Raw genomic sequence first — 11,466 nt, 5'->3', positions numbered from 1 at the left:
CAAGGTATAAAGCCAGATTGGTGGTTAAAGGTTTCAGACAGAGAAATGTGTTGATTTCAGTGTGATTTTTTCTCCTGTGGTGAAGATGTCATCCATTAGAATTGTATTGAGTTTGGCTGCTACTCTTGATTTGGAGGTAGAGCAAATGGATGTAAAAAATGGTTTCCTTTATGGTGATTTGAAGGAAGAGATTTATATGAAACAACCTGATGATTTTCTTGTTGAAGGGAAAGAAGACTATGTGTATAGGCTGAGAAAGAGTCTATATGGTTTGAAGCAGGCTCCACGACAATGGTACAAGAAGTTTGAGTCTGTTATGTGTGAGCAAGGCTACAAGAAGACTACTTCTGATCATTTTGTCTTCATTAGAAAGTTTGGTGATGATGATTTTATCATCCTGTTATTGTATGTTGATGACATGCTTATTTTTGGGGAAAATATTTCCATGATTGATAGGTTAAAGAAGCAACTAGGCAAGTCATTTGCCATGAAAGATATAGGAGCTGCTAAGCAGATTCTTGGTATAAGAATCATGCGAGATATGCAAGAAAATATACTTTGGCTGTCACAAGAACGCTATATTAAGAGAGTGTTACAGAAGTTCCAGATGGAAAATGCTAAGGTGGTAAGCACTTCTCTTGCTACTCATTTTAAGTTGAGTGCTAAACAATATCCTTCAAATGAAGCTGGAAAATCAGATATGCAACGGGTTCCTTATGCATATGCTGTGGGAAGTTTGATGTATACAATGATGTGTACAAGACCAGATATTGCACATGTTGTTGGTTCAGTTAGTAGATTTTTGTCAAATCCAGGTAGAGAGCATTGGAATGTTGTGAAATGGATTTTGAGGTATCTTTGTGGTACTTCTGAGGCTTTGTTTTGGAGGTGATAAACCTACTCTTGTGGGCTATACTGATTGATATGGCTGGAGACATTGATTCCAGAAAGTCCACTTCAAGTTACTTGATTAAGTTTGCAGGGGAGCTGTAGCATGGCAATCCAGGTTGTAAAAGTGTGTTGCATTGTCCACTACTGAGGCAGAGTTTATTGCCATTGTAGAAGCATGCAAAGAGTTACTTTGGGTGAAGAAATTCTTGCAGGTGCTTGGTTTTGTCCAAGACATATACTTGTTATTTTGTGATAGTCAAAGTGTCATTCATCTTGGGAAGAATTCAACTTTTCATTCTATGTCCAAACACATTGATGTGAGGTATCATTGGATACGTGATGTTTTGGATGTTAGGTTGTTGGAATTGGCTAAGGTTCATACAGATGATAATGGTACTGATATGATGACTAAGGCCTTAACAAGGTGGAAGTTTGAAACTTGTTGTGAGATCGTCGGTTTGGCGATTCTCTCCACATAATTGTGAGGGGGAGATATGTTGGATTTGGGCTCCCTTCCTGTGTGGAGAAAGACTCAGTTGGGCAAAGCCCACTTGTCTTACTTAATCTAATAAATAGGGGTCAGATGTGGCAAGGGAGTCAAGACAACTTATGCAAAAAGAGGCAATTGAAAAGTGTGAGAGAAGATAAGAAAACTCAACACACAGGAACTCCGAGCAGCCGTGGGAAAGTCGCGACTGCGTCTTCGTTTATCGTTGGATCGGGCTGAAATTTGGACAGTAGGTTCACAACTTATAGTACTTCATTCTGAATAGTTGGATCGGTGAGACGACGTCCGAGGTGGTAGAAATCGAGTTGTTACAACAGCTGTGTTTCTAGTTTTTCTTGTTCTCATTTTCAAGCTTGTTGCTCTGTTGTATGACGTATTGTTGAGCACGTTTTGTGCTATATTTTGGAGACACTCTTGTATTCCTATTTTGATTATATTGGAGCTTGATTGACTGACTTGTGTCCGTGGTTTTTACTTCTCACTTTGGGAATGTTTTCCACGTTAAAATTCTGGTGTCCCTTGTGTGTTACTGCATTATTTGATATTGTTCCTCTTAGATTCTAGCAAGTTGAAGAAATTATTATCTGTTGCATATACTCTGTTAGAGTTTACATTATCATTATGTTGAATTTTCTAACATTAACATCTACAATTTTTATTTAATTCATGCAAAACGGTTGTCCCTTCTTTGTAAGATTGGAACATATATAAGGTTCAGATCTACCATCCTTGTACCATTTGGTAGTATGTAATCTGTAAGTAATATGAGAATGAAAAAAATCCAGAATTCTTTTTGTTTCATTTCCTTCTTAATTTCCTAATTGTTTAGAAGAATTTCTCTGGTGTTTTCATTCTTTCAATGCTTCTTAAGATTACCTAAAAAGACACATATGACTGAATTACTCATCTTTTCATGAAGAAATTAAAAAGGAAAATTAAGAACAACAAAATATTATTCGATATGAAGCCATTATTACAACTCTCCAGAGTATCACTCATAAATTAGCTGAAATTGAATAGTTCCTCCACTTCCACCTGATCCACTTCATATTCCATCTGCCCTAAACTCATCTTTCCATACGAAAATTTAGATTAAGAGTCATATTTATGTATGATGATGCTCCTCGGAAAAACATTAAAATTAATGATATTAGGAAAAAAGCCCATCATTTTTCAAAAAGATAAATGTAATATCTTTTGTTATCTAATTAATTTTTATGTTTCTTTAAACAATCTTTTTATAACATTTATTAAAATTTATTACTATCTTAGCATCTTTCTATTTTCAATTTAATGAAAGTTGATTTCTAAAACTATATAGAAAAACTTAGTTCCTCATAATGCAGATTATTATTATCTTGAATATTATGTACATAGCTGAAGAAGTTATTAAATAATTAAAATTTTAATATAAAAATTGACTAAAATACCTCATTAAATTTTTATTAATATATTTGAGCCATTAAATTTATGAAAACTACATCAAAGAGACCAAGAGAAGAAATAAACAATATTGAAAAATATAAAAGTATTAAATTTTTAAATATCAAAAGGTTTAAAATAGTGTAATATACACCCTATCCTCCATTTAAACTTTTATATCATTATATTATTCAAATTTATTATTATATTTTAGATAAAATATGTGATAGTCAATTAATTATGAATGATAAATATTTTGATAACAATATAACAAGTAAGAAATAACTAAAAGAGTAATCATTAAAAAGGAAAAAAATGTATATACCAACAGTATATGAGTTTTATACATAACCAATTTATTATATATACTTTATTTTTAATTATTATTAACTCTTAACCGTTAACATATTACAAATGAATGATGTATGATATACTCACCGTGCATATAAGAATTTTATACATTCTCAATCCATCATCCTCATCTATTTTCAAAATTATTATTTTATCAAAAACTAATACAAATGAATAATAGATAATGTAGTAGTTGTGTATAAATGTTTATACCAGTGTTGTGAGAACCAGACCGGATGGTCCGACCGGTCTAACCAGACTTAAAAAAGGCTCTGTATTGCATTCTTAACCGTATCAGAGTTGGACCATTTTGAACCGAAAAAATTTCAGTCCGACTGTGTTAAACTCAGTTAAACCAAATTAACCCGAGAAATAAACCGGGTGGTTCACTTAAAAATTAAAAAAAACGTAACATTATTCTAATGTTTTGTTTTACTATCATCCAAAAACGACGAAGATATTATTAATTCAATATAATTATACATAATTATTCATTATATAAAGTTTTACATTTATATATAACTATATATTTTAGGTAAAAATTACTAATTATTTATGAAATCACAGATAGATAATTTAAACCGATTAAACTTAATATGGAACTTCCGTCGGTTTTCGTGGAATTTAGTAAAATTAGTTTGTACAACTCACGTGTATATTACACTCACATACAATTTACGCTCTCATTCCCTAGAAAACAGGAACCGACTAACCGACATCTCAACCATAGATAACGTGTGTTGGTGGTGCAACTGCAAAAATATACACTCAACATTGCCTTCACTTCTTTTGTAGTCTTTCGATTCAAAATCACAAGCACCACAAAAAGTTAAAAAATAAAGTGTCATTTTTATCATAAATTTTTCATGTTCACTCTTATTTAAAAATTTATTGATTCATGTAAATAGTGTAGAAAATTACTGACAACATAGCAAAATTATATATTAGGAAAATTATAGCAAATGTCTTGTAAATCAACACATTTCTTAGGGAACATGTTTTTTTGGTATAAGACAAATAAAAAGAACAGATGTAATAGTTAAAATATTACATAAATTTAATACAAATAAACATATTATTTATATTTCTTAACTTATGCTATAATTTGTGCATTACAAATTTAAAAGACATATACAAGTAAGAATAAATAATTGTCATACTAGTTCATGATACCTATTCTTGTCAATCTAAATATGATTATGTAATTTTGAAAAGATTTAACACAACACAAACAAAGTGGTCAATGAGAATGATAGTTTATATTTAATAAAATACTTTTGTGGTCCTAAGAAATTATTTTCAAGATTTTTTGATAGTTATTTTTATAAGACTTTCTATATTTTAAATACAACTTTTATTATGCTCTCAATTTATTCATACTAGCATGTTGACAGCCACTTCGTGACTATTGACCTACATTCTTATTTTCTAGTATTAAATATTTAATTTTTATATATTTCATTTTATAGAATTATATATTATTTTTATTGAGTATAGATAATATTATAATTTATGTAATAGAAAAATATGTTAATGAATTGTGATATTACTAAAACTTGCGTTAAAAATTGCATTGGTGATTTTGATATTTTTTGTGCATGTAATTTCTCTAACTTCCATTAATATTTCGTTTATTATGTGAGAAAACATTATAGCAATATTTAATTAGAAGGGTAAAATATACCAAAAAAATAATATCATATGTAGTTAGTTATAAGATATTTTAGTTTTATATTATATAATATATAATATAATATAAATAAATATACATATAGATTAAAAGTATTAACTATATCTATTTTATTGTCATTAAAGTTGTAAATGTAGGAATTTAATCTTACAATATTTTTAAAGAAAATAAAAATTTAAAGTAAATGTATAAAGAAGGAGTTATTACTTATCTTATAACAAATAGTTGAGAATCTCATGATGTATTTCTCTTCATTAATTGACATGAAAATCTTTATAGATAGAGATAATTAATAATAGAATAGAACAAAAAAAATTCATCTCTTAATTATCCTTCATTTTTCTAATGTATGAGAGAAGTGAAGGAAACATAATTCTATAAACTATTATTGAAAGATAAGATTATTGTGCTTCTGCAAATCACATCAAGGTTTTTCATAGTATTCTAAAAGAAAATTGCTTTTCATCTCATTTGCGTCTGATACATTTAAATTGGTAGGGACAAATCAAACCTAAAGGCTAATATAATAATACACATTTTGAAGGTTTCTAAATGTATATTCATCAACTGTTTGTTTGTTAAGTTTTACACCATTTTCCCAACAATCAATAATTACTTACAAAAAGTAGGAATTAAAGTAATTTGTCATGTTCCACATTCTACTAGAAAAAATAAACTGATACTTACAATGTAAGAACAGAAGAAAAAATATTTAACCAAATAACATGAGACATACAGTAAGTGGAGAGGAACATTGAATTATGAGGATATATCCATTTATTCTAAGAGTAAGTTTTTTAAAACTTATTTCTCTATCAATTCTAGGAAAATCCAATAGTTTGAATTAGTTAGTAGATCTAAACTATTAGATATGCATAAAATTGATGGTTATGATGAGGAGGAAGTTGAAAAAACTTAGTGGATCCTCGCTCTTGAAGTATATAAATTCAACCATAGTGAAGTGATTACATTGGGTTTTGGCTTTTTAAGTAGACCAACACCTTTTTGTATTATTACTTTTTATTTTAAATGCAAAAAAAATTGAAAACTTAATTTCTTTTATAAATAAATGGAAGAAAAAATGATTTTTCTCTTTCTTTTTGTTTCTATATATATAAATAGTTTATTGTTATCGTCTTCTCGAGTATCCCTCCGTATTCAACTCGCGTGCATTGCAGTCAGAGTAAGCGAGAAAAGGGAAGAAGAGAAAGCACCCAGAAGAGAGATTCTACAGAGAGAAAGCTTTTCACCCATTCTATAAAATTCCCCTTTTGTTTTCTCCATTGAATATTCATTTTTTTCTGTGAAAAACTGTGTTTTTTTTGTGATCATCTTCTAGGTTCTCTCTATCTTTCTTCTGGGTCCTAATTTTTATGCTTAGATCTTCTTCTGTTAAAAATTCATTTTTTAAGTTTTATTCCTGATTCTGCTTTTCTGGGTGTGATTTTTTTCAACGAAAGATTTAATTTTTGATAGTGGGAAAGTTAGAGAGGCATTGATTCTTATCTGGGTTTGCATGGAATTATTGTTGTGTTTTTGAGGTAGCAATGACGATGTTGACCTTAACAATGTTGTTATGAAGTAACGTGGAAGTGCTTCTCTTACGGTTACAACAACAGCATCATTTTCAACATCAATCAATAACAACAAAAACATGTCGTTTTACATTGGTCGTGAAGCTTCCAAGGTTGTTTTATTTCACCATTTCCAATGATTACTACAACTTGTTATTCATACCAATGTGTTTTTGTATATCTAGTTATAAGAGTAAATATCTATTTTCGTCACTCAAAATTTTCATACGTATCAAAAATTGAAAAAACTTGAAATGATTTAAAAATATCAAATGAGAAATTAGTTCGACTTACATTTACAATTATTGAGTACTAATTTGGTTTTTTATTTTCTGGATAAAATTTGTAGACGCCAAATTTTTTAAGGAAAAAAGTGGGTATTCACTCTAATTATAATTGTTTGAAATTTAAATTATTGGATGTGTAGATATGGAAGAGATTTTGTGCAGAGATAACTACAGAGATCAACCTCCTTGCTGAGAATTGGAAGTATCTTCTCGCTGGTCTTATTTGTCAGGTTCTCTTTTCTCTTTTTGGTTCCTTGTTTTGATAGATCAATCTCATGAAATGTTTCAGATTAATTTGTTCTGGTTACCCTTTTTTGAAAAGAATGCATGGGTCCTTTTGTTTTCCTTTTTTGTGGAGTTGAGATTTCTGAAAGTTGTTGTTTTCACATGTGGTTGTGTTGGAACTTTACTTGAACGTTACAAAAAGTTTTCTTTCATGTTGGTATGGTTACTTCTACAGATTCATTGCTTTATTAGGAATGTGGTTTATATTACTATTTTTTAGGTTTAATCACTAAACATTTTTTATTTGTTAATGTTTATTATCATGTGTGAAGAGAGATTGATAACTTGGTATCTCAATGAGTTAAAGTTCAAGGAACTAGTAACCTTTGTGCAGTATTGTTTGTACATTCCGCAATACTTAGGATTTGGCATTCAATGCATGCTCAAAATATGATGAATAATTGTGGCCGAAGTGAAATGCTGATTGCTGAAATAAGTAAAAGGACTTCAATTTGTACTTATTTTATCATCTGAATTACAAATTTACTTAAGACCATGTGGAGCTCTGAGGCTCTCTGTTTTACATGACGATAAAATGTTTCACTTTCTCTCATTGAATACCAATATACCATTAATAGATTGCAAGTACTTGTTGAAGGTAAATATAGAGCAGAAATGTTTTATCAAACTTTTTTTTTCTGTTCGAGACAAGGGTTTTGTAAGTTTTATATGCTTGTCAACGTTATGCATTCGCGGCATTATTATAGTACAGAAAGTTACTTGGCTATTTAACACAGCTTTAGTTTCTTGTAATGCTTGATAGCTATTTATAAATTTAACTTTGTTTCTACAGTATATTCATGGTTTGGCTGCACGAGGAGTTCATTATTTACATAAACCTGGCCCTACACTACAAGATCTTGGATTCTTCCTTCTTCCGGTTTGTAATTGTCACTTCCCTAACTCTCTCTTTGCTAATAAATACGTCTTACTTAGGAACACCTTCTAAATTTTTCTACCTTGGTGGTGCTACAGGAGCTTGGGCAAGACAAAGCCTATTTAAGTGAAACACTGTTTACAACTATCTTTGTATCATTTTTCCTGGTAAGGATTTTCTCCCCCTCGGCTTTGAGCATGCATTGAATGACACATTGAGATATTTTTCCCCGTCTTTTTATAATGACCTTTATCTTCCTCTACCTGTCTTGGCTTTCGCATGATTACCAGTATAGTTAGTTTCCTACAAAGTTCTCACATGTGAATAATGTGATAAATGTTGTGGTTTTTATGAAGTTTAATGACATTTACAACGATTTCTACTTTTGCAGTGGACATTTCATCCTTTCATACTCAAGGACAAAAAGATCTACACTGTTCTAATATGGTGCAGAGTTCTATCATTCTTAGTTGTAAGTATTTTCTACATGTGTTTATTAAAGTATTATATAAGTTTTTAGAACTCTGTTTAACCGATGAGTGCTATCTGGTAATGGGATTATAGTGTGTTGACAACATAAAATGCAGCCCTTAATGTTGATAATTAAAGTGGTGTCATGATTAGGCGGTTTTTGTCAAGTTATGCTTCCGTGCATTGTGTAAAAGTAATAATCATAGCTGTTTGACTTTCTTTCCGCTCTACAAGGACCTAGGATGTTATATTTAAATTCAAGATTTGTTACTTTTATTTCATTGTTGGTGTATAATTCATGTCAACTCTTCTTATTTCAGAAAATAGATAAGCAAAAAACTTCTTGTGTTCTTTTTCTCTTTTCTCCTCTGAATATTGTTTCTTATCCCTTTAACTCGTTATGAAACTTAATGAAGGAATTCAATGAGATGTCTTATATAGAATGATGAGTCCTTTATTTTGGAATCTAATTAAGTTTAGTGTGTATGAACTTTAAGTTTAATGTGTAATTTGAGCAATTTAAGGAATTAAAAATAAATGAATATATTTGCTGAATTATAAATGATCTGAAAAATGACCCTTGTGATGATCATAGATTTGTTATTAATGTTTCACATGCTTTTACCATGTACATGCCTTTACCATATACATGCCTTCCTTTTTCTAGTGTAGTTAGCAGCGTAAATTTGTCCATTTTAAATATTAGATTGGTTTATTAACCTGTTGCATTTTGATGCAATATATGACGGTTATTTGATTACATTTGGCTCCATTTGTAATTAATTTCTGCAGGCTTGTCAAGCTCTTCGCATAGTGTCCTTCTATTCTACACAACTTCCTGGTCCGAACTACCATTGTCGTGAGGTATAATTATTTGAGAATTTGTTCTTCTTAAACAATGGTAACAAGCATCATGTTGTTTTCTGTTTAACCGTTTTTTCTTTCTATGTGAGCACTAAATTACATAATTTGTGAAGTCATTGTTACAAATAATTTTTTGACTTAAACTACTTCATGTATTATGCAGGGATCTGAACTCGCTAGATTGCCTCCTCCAAAAAGTGTCCATGAAGTTCTCTTGATTAATTGTTAGTATACTATTTATTGGAGTTATTGATTCTAAATGCCCGTGCTTTTTTCGATCTCATCTTGTTTTTATTGTGCAGTTCCCCGTGGTGTGTTATATGGATGCGGTGATTTGATATTTTCATCACACATGATCTTTACTCTAGTCTTTGTTCTCACATATCAGAAATATGGCACACAAAGGTAAATTGGCTCATAAGATTCTCTTATACATGTCTGGCTGACCTTTGACGAAGATTTATGTTTGCCAAGAGATTATTTGTTTTACTTCTGAAATATACTGGACCGCTCTTTTAAACATTATTTGTTTTGGTTGCTCCATTTATTTTATAAGTCGTAATCTTAGTCATATTTTGCTATGCTGTGTTTAAATTTCCATTTTTTGACTTATTGTGATTATATCCATAAATGACTGCAGATGTATAAAGCAGCTTGGGTGGCTTCTTGTTGTGATTCAAAGCCTTCTGATTATAGCATCGCGCAAACATTACACAGTTGACGTAGTTGTTGCCTGGTAAGCAGCATTTTCCGAGTTGTAATGAGCAAATTATGATCCATTACCTTTTCGATTTATTGTTTTGATCTTAACAGGTATACTGTTAATTTAGTGGTATTTTTTGTTGACAAGAAATTACCAGGTCAGCACATTCAAATGCAATCATGTATCTGCTATTCCATCTACTTAAGCAGCTATTTGCTATTGTGCTGACTTAGTTATTCCGCAGAAATGGACCGGACCAGTGCAGCTATGCTATTGCCGATGAGCGTCAAAGACAACAAAGGTGGCAGGAGCAAAGATGAGAACCACAAATTATTGAATGGAAACTCTGCAGACCCTTCAGAATGGGTATAAAAAATCTACTTGTCATGTCTCATTGCCCCTTACCCTTTATTTTTTAAACTATAATGTCATTGTCTATGTTCTGGACATAACATGGTTCTATTGTCAGAGGCAGAGAATTCAAGCTAATGGCAAGATTCTAGAAAATGGCACTGCACATCATGCTGATTCTGCAAAGAATGGTGCATAGATATAAGAGCTTAAAATTGGATTTAATGCAAAATGGTTACTGTTAGAAAAGCTACAACCTTCAATTTAGGAGATTTAGTTACATGGAATATTTGCAGCTTCTTTCATTTGTATTAATTTGTAACTGGGTTGTGATTATTAATATATTGCAGCCCTGATCCATTACTAGCATCAGCATATGTTCCAATTAAAATTCCAATCCATATTTCTTACCATTTCAGTAGTCTTCCCAGCATCTATTTTAGTCTTTCATTTATCTTCATGCTGCTAAATGGTGAGGAAATTATTAGGAAAATATAGTAGGCTTCTAATATAAAAGTAATTCATATTTTAGGGGAAAAAAATGTATGCACAGCTAGTGAGAACATTTTTTTACCATTATTGTAACATTTACTATATTTATATTTATTTACTCTTAAATATAAGTAATATAAATGTATGGTAGATAATGTATTGACTGTGTATAACTTTTTATATCAAACAGTTATAAATATGTTGAATTTCTAGCATTTCTTGCTTGTTGACAAGAAAATCTTTGTAGACACTTAAAATATAATGGACTTGAATACATGGCCATTACATATCGAATCATTTTTAGCGAGAGTATTATTCATGAATAATTCTCAGGTGGGTGGACTATTAACCTACTGAGGGCAACAATATTGGTAGAGTTTTTAAGGATTTGTTTATGAGTTCGGTTTTAAAGATGAAGAGAAGATTTCAGACTCATTAAATATATTTGCTATATGGCTCTGAAAGCTTTTTTTTCCCTTTAAAACTCAAGTCGTAAACAAATCCTAAGGGCTAGTTTGGGAGTTGAATTTTGGAGGAGAATGAATGGAAATGAAAGGTTTGAGAGATATCAAATATATTTTTGAGATTACTCTCAAATTTTCTATTTCTCTTCTTTCCCCTCTAAAATTCAACTCTCAAACTAACCCTAAGAGTAATGTAATATATGTTCTTCATAAGTCTCATTTAGAGTATTAAGTTC

At 30.5% G+C, this 11,466-nt stretch overlaps 1 protein-coding gene across 1 annotated transcript; it reads left to right on the top strand.

Annotated features, from left to right (window-relative positions):
* Positions 6,002-10,530, top strand: LOC109359293 (phosphatidylinositol:ceramide inositolphosphotransferase 1-like). The gene is made up of 12 exons (XM_019603908.1): positions 6,002-6,549; positions 6,864-6,953; positions 7,802-7,888; positions 7,984-8,052; positions 8,277-8,357; positions 9,149-9,220; positions 9,384-9,444; positions 9,523-9,625; positions 9,861-9,956; positions 10,034-10,080; positions 10,168-10,289; positions 10,393-10,530. The coding sequence occupies exons 1-12, from the start codon at positions 6,517-6,519 to the stop codon at positions 10,471-10,473; spliced, it is 942 nt and encodes a 313-aa protein (XP_019459453.1). The 5' UTR covers positions 6,002-6,516; the 3' UTR covers positions 10,474-10,530.

The sequence above is a fragment of the Lupinus angustifolius genome, chromosome LG11 (genome assembly GCF_001865875.1).
Source record: "Lupinus angustifolius cultivar Tanjil chromosome LG11, LupAngTanjil_v1.0, whole genome shotgun sequence".
NCBI classification, from domain to species: Eukaryota; Viridiplantae; Streptophyta; class Magnoliopsida; order Fabales; family Fabaceae; genus Lupinus; species Lupinus angustifolius.
The sequence above is the reverse complement of the archived record's forward strand: the minus strand, read 5'-3'. Positions and strand labels throughout refer to the sequence as shown.